General features: G+C 43.2%; 1 protein-coding gene across 2 annotated transcripts in view; it reads right to left on the bottom strand.

The window, feature by feature from the left end:
- Positions 1–500: 500 nt before the first annotated feature.
- LOC143767665 (uncharacterized) overlaps positions 501–12,556 on the bottom strand; it is an 80,727-nt gene continuing 68,671 nt past the window's right edge. The window contains exon 7 of one of the 2 annotated variants that reach the window (XM_077256136.1): positions 501–2,575. In XM_077256136.1, the coding sequence (XP_077112251.1) occupies positions 1,227–2,575 (1,349 nt within the window). In that variant the 3' untranslated portion in view covers positions 501–1,226. The remainder of the gene's footprint in view (positions 2,576–12,556) is intronic. The other variant, XM_077256137.1, reaches the window with a different exon arrangement.

Genomic DNA, 12,556 nt, shown 5'->3' with positions numbered 1-12,556 from the left:
TCAAAATAAATCAATAAAAAAAAACCCAACCTACACATATTTGGTATCGCCGCGTTCAGAATCGCCCGATCTATCAATAAAAAAAAAGCATTAACCTGATCGCTAAATGGCGTAATGAGAAAAAAATTCGAAACGCCAGATTTACGTTTTTTTGGTCGCCACGACATTGCATTAAAATGCAATAACGGGCGATCAAAAGAACGTATCTACACCAAAATGCTATCATTAAAAACGCCAGCTTGGCACGCAAAAAATAAGCCCTCACCTGACCCCAGATCACGAAAAATGGAGACGCTACGAGTATCGGAAAATGGCGCAATTTTGTTTTGTTTTGTTTTTTGCAAAGTTTGGAATTTTTTTTCACCACTTAGGTGAAAAATAACCTAGTCATGTTAGGTGTCTATGAACTCGTAGTGACCTGGAGAATCATAATGGCAGGTCAGTTTTAGCATTTAGTGAACCTAGCAAAATAGGCATGCAAAAAACAAGTGTGGGATTGCACTTTTTTTGCAATTTCACTGCACTTGGAATTTTTTTCCCGTTTTCTAGTACACGACATGCTAAAACCAATGATGTCGTTCAAAAGTACAACTCGTCCCGCAAAAAATAAGCCCTCACATGGCTAAATTGACGGAAAAATAAAAAAGTTATGGCTCTGGGAAGGAGGGGAGCGAAAAACGAAAACGGAAAAACGGAAAAAGCTCCGGGGGTGAAGGGGTTAAGCTCATAGTACCGGCATAGATAATGGATGCTATACATAACCTGCACGTGTAGTCCTAACGGCCGTGATATATCATTTTAGTTTTTTTGTCTGGTCTTGCTTGAATATAGGTCAATATTAAATACATTTTCCTGATGAATCGCCTTTGGTGAAGATGACGAAACCCGTAAAAATGAGAGGCTTGGAGAGTGAGTGTGTATACATCACCTCACCCTATGTACTTAAACGTGGAGTATATGATTTTTTCTATTAGTCACCTTCTGACTAACCTTCAGGGGGTGAATTATGTGTATAGTTTTACATTTGGGATTAGTAAAGTTTAGTTTTATCTTTTTATTATCAAACATGAGGAATGACAAGAGACAACCCCTATAAGAAGATCAAATTGTGGTTAAAAAAAAAATTCCAACAATATGAACATAAAAAAGGCTTCTAATTTTAAGTGACATCTCTGATGTTTATTAACTGTTGATTTCCAAATAAAATATTTCTCACATTAAGAAAATTAAAAAGTCTTCTCTGTGTGACTGTTCTGATGTCTAACAAGAAGCGCTTTCCGGTTAAAACATTTCCCACATTCCGAACAGGAAAAAGGCTTCTCCCCTGTGTGGGTTCTCTGGTGTTTAAAAAGATTTGATTTCTGTGCAAAATATTTACCACATTCTGAACAAAAAAAAGGCTTCTCCCCTGTGTGAGTTCTCTGATGTGTAAGAAGAAGCTCTTTCCGGCTAAAACATTTCTCACACTCTGAACAAGAAAAAGGCTTCTCCCCTGTGTGGGTTCTTTGGTGTATTGTAAGATTCCTTTTCTGGATAAAACATTTCCCACATTCTGAACAGGAAAAAGGCTTCTCCCCTGTATGACTACTCTGATGTCTAGCAAGATGAGTTTTACAGTTAAAACATTTCCCACATTCTGAACAGGAAAAAGGCTTCACATCTGTGTGACCGCTCTGATGTCTAACAAGATGCGCTTTCCAGTTAAAACATTTCCCACATTTTGAACAGGAAAAAGGCTTTTCCCCTGTGTGAGTTCTCTGATGGCAATCAAGACTTAATTTCCATTTAAAACATTTCCCACATTCTGAACAGGAAAAAGGCTTCTCCCCTGTGTGAATCATCTGGTGGTTAACAAATTGTGATTTCCAGTTAAAACATTTCCCACATTCTGAACAGGAAAAAGGCTTCTCTCCTGTGTGAGTTCTCTGATGGTAATCAAGACTCGTTTTCCATTTAAAACATTTCCCACATTCTGAACATGAAAAAGGCTTCTCCCCTGTGTGAGTTCTCTGGTGGCTATCAAGAACCGATTTCCGGTTAAAACATTTCCCACATTCTGAACATGAAAAAGGCTTCTCCCCTGTGTGAGTTCTCTGGTGGCTATCAAGAACCGATTTCCGGTTAAAACATTTCCCACATTCTGAACAGGAAAAAGGCTTCTCCCCTGTGTGAGTTCTCTGGTGGGTAACAAAATGTGATTTCTGGGTAAAACATTTCCCACATTCTGAACATGAAAAAGGCTTCTTTCCTGTGTGAGCTGTCTGGTGGTTAGCAAAATGTGATTTCCGTGTAAAACATTTCCCACATTCTGAACATGAAAATGACTTCTTTGCTTTAGGAGCAGCTTGTTTTTTAATGCCTCTTTTGTGACTTTTATTTTTCTTAGTAGTCGGTAATGAATCAGAAGATGGGACCTGTTTCATAGGATCAGATGACAGATCTTTGCTGTGAAGGGATGATGGTATATCTGGAGTAATGGCATTCACTTCAGTTGTATTTTGTAGGATCTCAAGATCATCAGATTTAAAAATTGAAGATGTCAGCTGTCCCTCTGATTTCCTGGTACAGTCATCTGCTAAGATAAAAGCAATTATCTTTTTAATAACATATCATTCAGTTTTATATTTTTGAACATTTCTACTTAAACTGTCCATAAAAATGACAAGCTATGTAAAAAAAACTTTAATTATATACCAAGACAATGACAGGTCACAGTCTAATAGAAAACCTTATAGGGTGAAAGGGTAGGGCATGTTGTTCAACTGTTTGTTCATTCTGCCTACCAAATATTGACTAAAAAGAAACCGATGTTAATTAGGTGAAAATAATTCTCATCTCACAAAAAATGTCCCCACTCAGGTCTATCATCTGTCATTGGAAAAACAGAGGCTCCCACAATATTAGTGGCTCAAAGGCTGTTAAAAGCAACAAGGTTTCCGTAAACCAGTCCAACAAAATCCATTCTCACTTCTGAGTCTCGCAGTGTGCTCAAAGAACATTTAGGATCCCTGTATTTAGCAATATTATAGTGAGACGAACCCACTTAATTTATGGTGTGTGTCTCCTGGAGCATAATCTGTGCACTATGTGTTGGGTAATAAAATGGCAAATGTGTAATTTTCACTTTCCCCATATCCACTGCATGTTAATTTCTGGAAAGTGGCTGTGTAGTGAAAATATTCACTTCTCCTAAGGATTATAACGCTCAGTGAATTAATTTATAAAATAGAATCACTTTATGGGGATTTTATGTTCTGGTTTTCTGTCATTTAGTTATATTAGGGCTTCTGCATATTGTGTGTCCAATCTCATCTGGGATCTGTTCCTGCTGTCCAGCTGGAGTAATCTGTTCCCTACTTCAGCCAATTGGAAAGTACCACACCCTACTAAAGCTCAGAGCATATTGCCAGAATCTGCTCAGCTCGTAGCTTGTGTATTTGTTTCCTGTTGTGACCGTGGCCCATTTACTGACTACTCTTGCGTCTTCTGATTCTGTATTCTGTCCTTCTGGTTCTGACCCAGCTACCTGACTATTCTTCTTGCCAACTATCACCACATAATAGCAGGTAACACCAAGGTCCAAGCCTAGAGGTCCCTGTGTAAGTCCAGATACCATGTAAGGATCTTAAAGGGCAATGAGCAAGGCAATCCTTGGGATATGGAAAAGAGAGAAGATAGTGCCAAGCATGTTCATGGTAGACATCGTTTGAGCTGCCGGGTGACCACAGTCAGTGTTCCCAATGCATTGTCTGCAAACTATTCCAGCAAGATCTGCATTCAAATAGCTAATTGGCGCTCCTTCCCTCCTGAGCACTGCCATGTGCCGAGACAGTAGTGTACAACCGTATATACGGTATTGTGCGAAGTTGCAAAATAATTTGTAACATCCATTTGTTTTCTTTTATCCTTTGTGAAGAATTCCAAAGTTATCACCACATAAAGTGACACACGTCCGATTTTAATAAATGGGGCCTGATTAGGAACACAAAACTGGCTGCAGGAAGAGGTTAAGTCAGAGTATTTTGGACACTAACACTAACTACTGTAGTTGAAATCTGTGAGCATAGACAATAACACATCTACTGGAATGATGAAACTCACAGTTGTCATCTGTAATAAATGAGTAACTAGTGGTGAAACCTCTCTGGTGCAACTAGTGTATGGGTCTCGGTAACTTCACAATCTAAACTATCGTAAGCTCCAATATTTTCTGTCAGAAGAGTTTCGAGAACATATATTAAGCATTTAAAGAGAACTGTGTATAATAGGGCAGAGGTGAGATGTCTTAACCCCTTTACCCTCGAGGCTGGTTTGCACATTAACCCCTTTACTCCCAAGGGCTGTTTGCATATTAATGACTGGGCCAATGTTTACAATTCTTACCACTGTCCTTTTTATGAGGTAATAACTCTGGAACACTTCCAAGGATCCTGGTGATTTAAACACTGTTTTCTCGTGACATATTGTACTTCATGATAGTAGTAAAATTTATTTGATATGACTTGCGTTTAATTGTGAAAAATACAGAAATATGGTGACAATTTTGAAAATTTCGCAATTTTCCCAATTTAAATTTTTATGTCCTTAAATCACACAGATACTGTATGTCACGCAAAATACTTAATAAGTAATATTTCCCACATGTCTACTTTACATCAGCACAATTTTGGAACCAAAACTTTTTTTGTTAGGAAGTTATAAGGGTACAAAAATGAAACAGCAATTTCTAATTTTTACAACATAATTCAAATATGATGTGGTCCCTAAAAGAAAAAAATTAACTTTGAGGGGTCTATGCGATAGAAAATACGCACCACTTAAGAAGTTTATTAACCCTTCTGGTGCTTCACAGGAATTTTTGGAATGCTTTTAAAAAAAATTAACATTTAACTTTTTTTCACAAAAAATTACTTCAGATCCAATTTTTTTTATTTTCCCAAGGGTAATAGGAATAATTGGACCCCAAAAGTTATTTTGCAATTTGTTTTGAGTACACTGATACCTCATATGTGGGGGTAAACCACTGTTTGGGCACATGGCAGAGCTCGGAAGGGAATGAGCGCCATTTGACTTTTTCAATGCAAAATTGGCTGGAATTGAGATCAGACGCCATGTCGCTTTTAGAGAGCCCCTGATGTGCCTAAACAGTGTAAACCCCCACAAGTGACACCATTTTAGAAACTAGACCACCAAAGGAACTTATCTAGATGTTTGGTGAGAACTTTAAATCCTCAAGGGCTTCACAGAAGTTTATAACGTAGACCTCTAAAATTAAAAAATAATTTTTTACTTTCCACAAAAAATGATCTTTAAACCCCCAATTTTAATTTTCCCAAGGGTAACAGCACCCCAAATGTTATTGTGCAATTTGTCCTGAGTACACTGATACCCCATATGTGGGGTAAACCACTGTTTAAGTGCATGGCAGAGCTCGGAAGGGAAGAAATGCCGTTTTACTTTTTCAACGCAAAATTGGTTGGAATTGAGATCGGACGCCATGCCATGTTCGGAGCTCCTGATGTGCCTAAACAGTGAAAAAAAACCACAAGTGACCCCATTTTGGAAACTGGACCCCCCAAGGAACTTATCTAGACATTTAGTGAGAAATTTTAACCCCCAGGTGTTTCACTAAAGTTTATAACGCCCGGGCGTGAAAAGTCTTAATTACATACTGTTAACGGTATTTTTCGGAGCGCATGACAGCATCAAGGAGAGAGGGGATACGCCCTTCAGGAATAGAAAATCTACAGATACAAAAGGTCAGCACCTCTCCCATGAATCAGTTGGATTACAGAGCTCAAGAGGACCACCATGGCTAATGGCAAAAATATGTACTATACTCTAATGACTAACTACTTCACACAAGTGAATCTAATAAGAGGAAGAAGTGCACACCCAATGTGAAAAAAACGAAAAAAAATATAATTAGCAGTACATAACTAAGACTTTATTCGGTCGCTCATGACAGCACCAATGAGAGAATTACAGAGAAGTAATAACTTCTTAGGGAGGGATCACAGCCTGCAGCATCCTCATACCGAAGGATAGGTCTGAGGAGACACCCAAGTCTAACCTATAATGATTGTAAAAAGTGGACAGAGAAGACCAAGTAGCCTCCTTACATATTTGGTCAATGTAGACTTCCGACCTCTCTGCCCATGAGGCTGCCATGGATCGAGTGGAATGCGTCCTCAGCTTCTCTGGTGCCAGCCTGCCACTCGAGCTATATGCAAGAGAAATAGCCTCCCTAATACATCTAGCCAACATGCTCTTAGACACCCTAAGACCCTTGCTGGCACCTTGAAAGGAGACAAATAAGGCATTGTCTTTCTTCCCAGAATCAGTGACTGACAGGTACTCTGGAAGATATCTCCTGACATCCAGAGTATGGACCTTCCTTTCTTTTTGGCTAGTAGGGTTGGGGAGGAAAGATGGAAGGAATATTTCCTGAGGCCTGTCAAAAATGTATGCTACCTTTGGCAAGTAGGCTGGATCCGGTCTAAGTACTACCCTATTGTCTTGGAACCGTGCATATGGTGGGAGTCTGATGTTACTGCCACCAGGAAGGCTACTTTAAGGGAGAGTATCTTCACAGAGGCCAAAGAGATGGACTCAAAGGGGCTTCTGTCATGGCCATGAGTACTAAGTTTAAATTGCATGGCAAAACTTTATACTATGTATGGATCTGGACCTGCCGACTGCTTTAATAAATCTACTGACCCAGTAGTACCAGCGATGTCACAACTAAATAGGGCTCCCAAGGCTGACACCTGTACCTTAAGGGTACTAGTGGAAAGAAAGACCTAAGTCCAGACCTTTCTGAAGAAATTCCAGGATTTAAACTATTGGAATCCCCTCCCTGGCTCTAAACTCTGTGGTATATAAAAATTTCTTCCAGTTCCTAGCATATACCTTCCTATTTTTAAGAATTGCAGTTCTCAAGTTCAGGGCTAATCCTCTATCTCATAGTAGCGACCTTTCAAACTCCACGCCTTCAGATGGAGGCCTGCCACCTGAGGATGGTAGACTGGGCCCCGGGAGAGGAGATCTGGAATTTCCGGCAGCACCCATGGATCGGACACCGACATGGTCCTGAGACATGAAAACCATGCCCTCTTGGGCCAAAAGGGAGCGATCACTATAATTCTTGCTTTGTCCTTCCTGACCTTTTTCACTAATAGGGGCAACAAGGATAAGGGGGGGAAAGGTGTAAGCTAGACTGAAGTCCCATTTTATCAGGAAGGCATCAACTGCCAGTGGCCCTTCTCTGGGATCCAGAGAACAGAATTGTCTCACTTTCCTGTTCTTCCTGGTAGCGAAGTGGTCCACCCCTCGGCTGACCCCATCTCTGCACAATCTGGTCGAAGATGACTTTCTTTACTGACCATTCCCCCTGCCTTAGCAGGTTGCAGCTTAAAAAGTTTGCCCTGGTATTGTCTTTTCCACTTATATGTAGTGCTGTCAAAGATAGAAAATGACGCTCTGCAAAATGGAAGAGACGTTCTGTTGTTTCCATTAGAGGTCTGGAACGAGTCCCACCCTGGTGGTTGATATAGGCCACTGCAACTTGGTTGTCGGAAAGGACCCGCAAGTGATGACCCTGTAGATATACAAGTAGTCTCTTAACTGCCAGCTCTACTGCTGTTAATACCTTTAAGTTAGAAGAACTCTCTAACTCATGGTGCTCCCATAGACCCTGGACCATCACTACTCCCAAATGATACCCCAACCTGAAGGGCTTGCGTCCGTGATGACTATACGGGTTATATTAATTGTCCCAAGGAACCCCTCTGGATAGGTTACCCCGATCTAGCCACCATCTAAGGGATTTTACCAAGGCCCAGGATATATTCAGCTGATCCTGCAACCCCCCCAAGGCTTCTGTCATTTAATAAGACGTCACTCTGTAGAGTCCTTGTATGAAACTGTGCCCACTTGATCGCAGGGATGCAAGATGATAGGGAACCCAACAGGGACATAGCTTTTGAGGGACATGGTAGGGTTGTTAGAAGCCCTCACAACCTGCTGACGAAGACTAACCAAAATTAGACCAAAAAACTGCTGTACTCTCAGGGGCTGTAACAGCGATTTCTCAATATTCAGTAGCCACCCTAAGCGTTCAAAAACAGATATTGTCTTCTCTAACTGATTTAGACAAACGTCCGCTGTTCTACCTATAAGAAGGAAGTCATCTAAGTAGGGAATGATGAGGATGTCGGATTCATGTAGGTGGGCCATAACTTCAGCAACAACTTTAGTAAACACCCGAGGAGCGACCGCCAGGCCAAAGGGAAGTGCCCTATAATGAAAGGGAGAGACCAAATCCCCCATAGAAACTGCCACTCTAAGGAAACACTGATGAGCTACATGAATGGGGACATGATAGTAAGCATCCTTAGATCTAGTATTACCATAAAACAGTTTTCAAACATCAGTTTTAATGCTGAACCAATAGATTCCATCTGAAAGGTAAGTATAACCAGAAAATTATTGAGGGCTTTAAGATTAATGATCCAAAACAAAAATAGGGAAGACTAAAATCCTTCGCCTTTCTCTGCTTCTGGAACCTTTATCAGGACCTCTTTGCTACATAGTTCACGGACCTCCCACTCTAGGGCAGCCTGCTCTGAGGAAGAAGACCGGAAGGGAGTAATCCTGAGCTTATTCCGTGGAATACAAGAAAATTCTAACTTGAGTCCTGATGAGATTAGATCCAGAATCCAATTACTACTGGAGATCTGCGACCAGGCTGGGTAGAAGTCCGCTAGCCTACCCCCCACGGGCACCGCTAGTCATTGGGATGGCTTCTTATGCTCCCGTGAAGAGCCTCCAAACATAAACCCCTTACCTTTCCTCTTTCTTAACCGGTAGGAAGGGGTCGGTAAGCTGGGGAATTTCTTTTTAACATCCCCTGCTTTGTCTAAAAGATCGTCTAGAACTGGACCGAAGAAGTACTCTCCCTAACATGGGATGGAGCAGAGTCTGGACCTGGCCTGGAAATCCCCCGGACAGCATTTTAACCACAATGCTCTTCAAGCCGCATTGGACAGTCCTGCTGCCCTAGCCCCCATTTTTACAGAGTCTGCTGAAGCGTCAGCTAGGAAAGCTGCAGCCACCTGAATTATTGGTAAGGCGTTCAAGATAGACTCCCGCAGCCTCCTTCTTTCAACTGAGACTCCAGTTGATCCAGCCAAACCATCATGGACCTGGCTGTACAAGTGGAGGCCACGCAGGTCTCAGGGAGCCAGCTGACATTTCCCATGCCCCTTTAAGGAAAGTTTCTGCTTTTTTGTCTAGAGGGTCCTTCAAGGAACCCAGATTCTCAAAAAGTAGGGAAGATTTTTTCTAGGCCTTTGCCATTGCCGCATCCAGTTTGGGGGCCTTATCCCACCTATTCACCAAGGGATCCTTAAAGGGATACCTTCACTTAAATGCCATAGGCAAGGAGCCCTTTTTCCGGCTTTATCCATTTCCTGTCAACCACGCTATGAATCTTGCTAATCAGCGGAAAGGACCTACGCTTTCTTGGGTACAATCCACCAAACAATAAGTCCTGCACAGAATGCTTCGGCTTGGAATCTGCTACCACCGTAGTGAACCTGACCGCTGTTATCAATTTTTCCATGCGGTCTAAGGGAAAACAGAAACGGACAGAGTCCTCCTCTTAAGAAGAAGATAAAAGAGAAGGCCCCGAGGAATCTTCATCCCTTCTAAGGCCCGCAGAGGAATCTGAATCCGTAAAACTTACTCCATTTCCGCTCCCCTTCCTCTTGGAACTCTCCCTGAGATAGGGACTTTAAGGACTCCTTCACCTCCGTCCTAATAATCTCCCTCAGGCTTGTGGTGAAGTTGGGGGTTTAATCCGCTACCTGCAGGAGGGGACAACATGAGGCACTGCAATCTAATCTAGAGGCCAACTGCTCCCTTCGACCCGTCACTGTCTGCTGTACACAAGGCTGACATAACTTTCTCGGGAAAGAGTCTGGCAGGGGCATCTATAGAGGGCACAATCCCTGTTTCTCGATTTCCCAGAACATTTCTTCCCCTAGTAAGACAGAAAATAAGGGGGAGACTGCATCACTGAGTGTACTTTCACGAAGATCTCTTACCCATGTTGCAGTTGATAGGTACCAGATCACGAGAGTGACCTCTCTCAGCCGATGCAGCTGATTGCTCCATCCTGGAGGAACTCCTGAGGCTGGATTGACCACTTCTCTGGCTATTACTCATTTCCCGGGTCTTTTGTTGGACCATACGGGGATTACGAGACACCTGTTGCTCCATAGCCCATTGCTGCTGCTGGTCCTCCTGCTGTTCAGGAGATACCGTCACATCCATCATAAAAAAATGGCACAGAAGCCCAGATACAAGTGATTCCAGACCTCATCAAGGCGAATTTTCCCCAGATATCTGGGTCAGCAGATTTTTGGCTGTGGGCATTACCCCCCAGGACCTGAGATGCCCCCCCGAACGCCACGCTCCCCCAGCTCCAGCACTCCCGGACACCATACCCGGTGCCACCGTGAGCACGCGGCTGCGGCATTATGCAGGTGAAGCCGGCCGGAACCCAGTCTGGGATATCCCCGCCCCCCCAATGCATCACCGCCGCGACCTCCATTGAGGCCGCAGCACCACACTAGAGAACCGCCCAAAGATGTCACCAGCTGGGCCTCTGACCCACCCCTGGCATGCTGCACCACATCACCCAGAACGCCCCCGACGCTGCTGGACCTGGAAGAAGCCGCAGCACGGCAGAGAGCACAGGCTAGTAGGCATCAGGCCCATCAGGGGGAATACTTACCTTCCGGCGCTGGCCCTCGGAGTCATTAATACCCCAGACACCGCTCCACCTGCCCGCTCACTGTTGTGGGATCCTGCCCAAACCCACTGTGGAGCTTGCAGTTACCCCGCAGCGGCTGAGATAGGGGATCCTTGCTACCTACTACCGACCGGCCGGGCCTGGGATCCTGATGAAATCTTTCCAGGTATCCGTAAGAACCTTCAGGAACAGGAAACCAACTGATGCGTGGGACAGGTGCCGCCCTTTTGTATATGTATTTTTCCTGTTCCTGATGGGCGGATCCCCTTTCTTGTTGGTGCTGTCAAGGGCGACCAAATAAATAACAAAATCATATTTTTTCCTCAAACATGATCTTGTAGTCCCCAATTTTTTATTTTCCCAAGGGTAACAGGAGAAATTGGCCCCAAATGCTGTTGTCCAATTTGTCCTCAGCACGCCGATACCCCATATGTGGGAGAAAACTACTGTATGAGCACACGTTGGGGCTTGGAAGGGAAGTAGTGATGTTTTGGAATGCAGGCTTTGATGGAATGGTCTGCAGGTGTCATGTCACATTAGAAGAGCCCCTGATGTGCCTAAACAGTGGAAACTCCCCACAAATGATACCATTTTGGAAACTAGACCCCCGAAGGAACTTATCTAGATGTGTGGTGAGCACTTTGAACCCCCAAGATCTTCACAGAAGTTTATAACGTACAGCCATAAACTTAAAAAAAGATATATTTTTTCCACAAAAATGATCTTTTCACCTCCAATTTTAATTTTCCCAAGGGTAACAGGACCCGAAAAGTTATTGTGCAATTTGTCCTGAGTACGCTGATACCCCATATGTGGAGATAAACCACTGTTTGGGCATATGGCAGAGCTCGGAAGGGAAGGAGTGCCAGATTTTACTGTTATGGTTTGCAGGTGCTATGACCCACTGGGAGAGCACATGAGGTGGCAAAACAGCAGAATCCCCCCATAAGTGACCCCATTTTACGAATTACACCTCTCAATAAATTCATCTAGGGGTGCAAGCACACATGCATACACATAACACACGGATATCATCCATGTGACATGCATCGGCGCCAGGGAAGAAGCGTTACAATAAGCGCTGTTCCCCGACATCAGGTGCTGAACATGGCTCTCATCATTCTCCCCTGCTCTGCCGGTGATCGGCGCAAGTAGGGGAGAATGATTCTCCCTTGCTTTGAATGATTCTCTATTGCTTGTACCAAGGAAATGAGAGGGTGTTCAGCACCCGACGCCGGGGGAACAGCGCTTACTGTAACGCTTCTTCCCTGGCGCCGTCCTTGTGGTAGTGGTGCGGCACACGCATGCCACACGTGTGCTGCAAATATTACACACACGGACATGGACATCTCCGGTACTGGATATATCAGGACGTGTGAAAGAGGAGTTATAGTGGGTTTTTATGTTTGGCTGCCATCACACTAAAAGATGCTTTTTATTGCAAAAAATTGTTTTTTGAATCAACACGTTTTGAGAGCTATAATTTTTCCATATTTTGGCCCACAGAGTCATGTGAGGTCTTGTTTTTTGCGGGACGAGTTGATGTTTATATTGGTACTATTTTAGGGCACAAGACATTTTTTTGGGAGGCAGAATGAACAAACACCAGCAAATCATGAATTTCTTTTTGGGGGGCGGGTGTTTATACCCTTACGTGTGTGGTGAAATTGATAAAGCAGTTTTATTATTCAGGTCAGTACGAATACAGCGATACCTCATTAATTTTTTTAATGTTTT

The sequence above is a fragment of the Ranitomeya variabilis genome, chromosome 4, assembly GCF_051348905.1.
Source record: "Ranitomeya variabilis isolate aRanVar5 chromosome 4, aRanVar5.hap1, whole genome shotgun sequence".
In the NCBI taxonomy this organism is placed as follows: domain Eukaryota; kingdom Metazoa; phylum Chordata; class Amphibia; order Anura; family Dendrobatidae; genus Ranitomeya; species Ranitomeya variabilis.
This window is presented reverse-complemented; position numbering and strand designations above follow the sequence as displayed.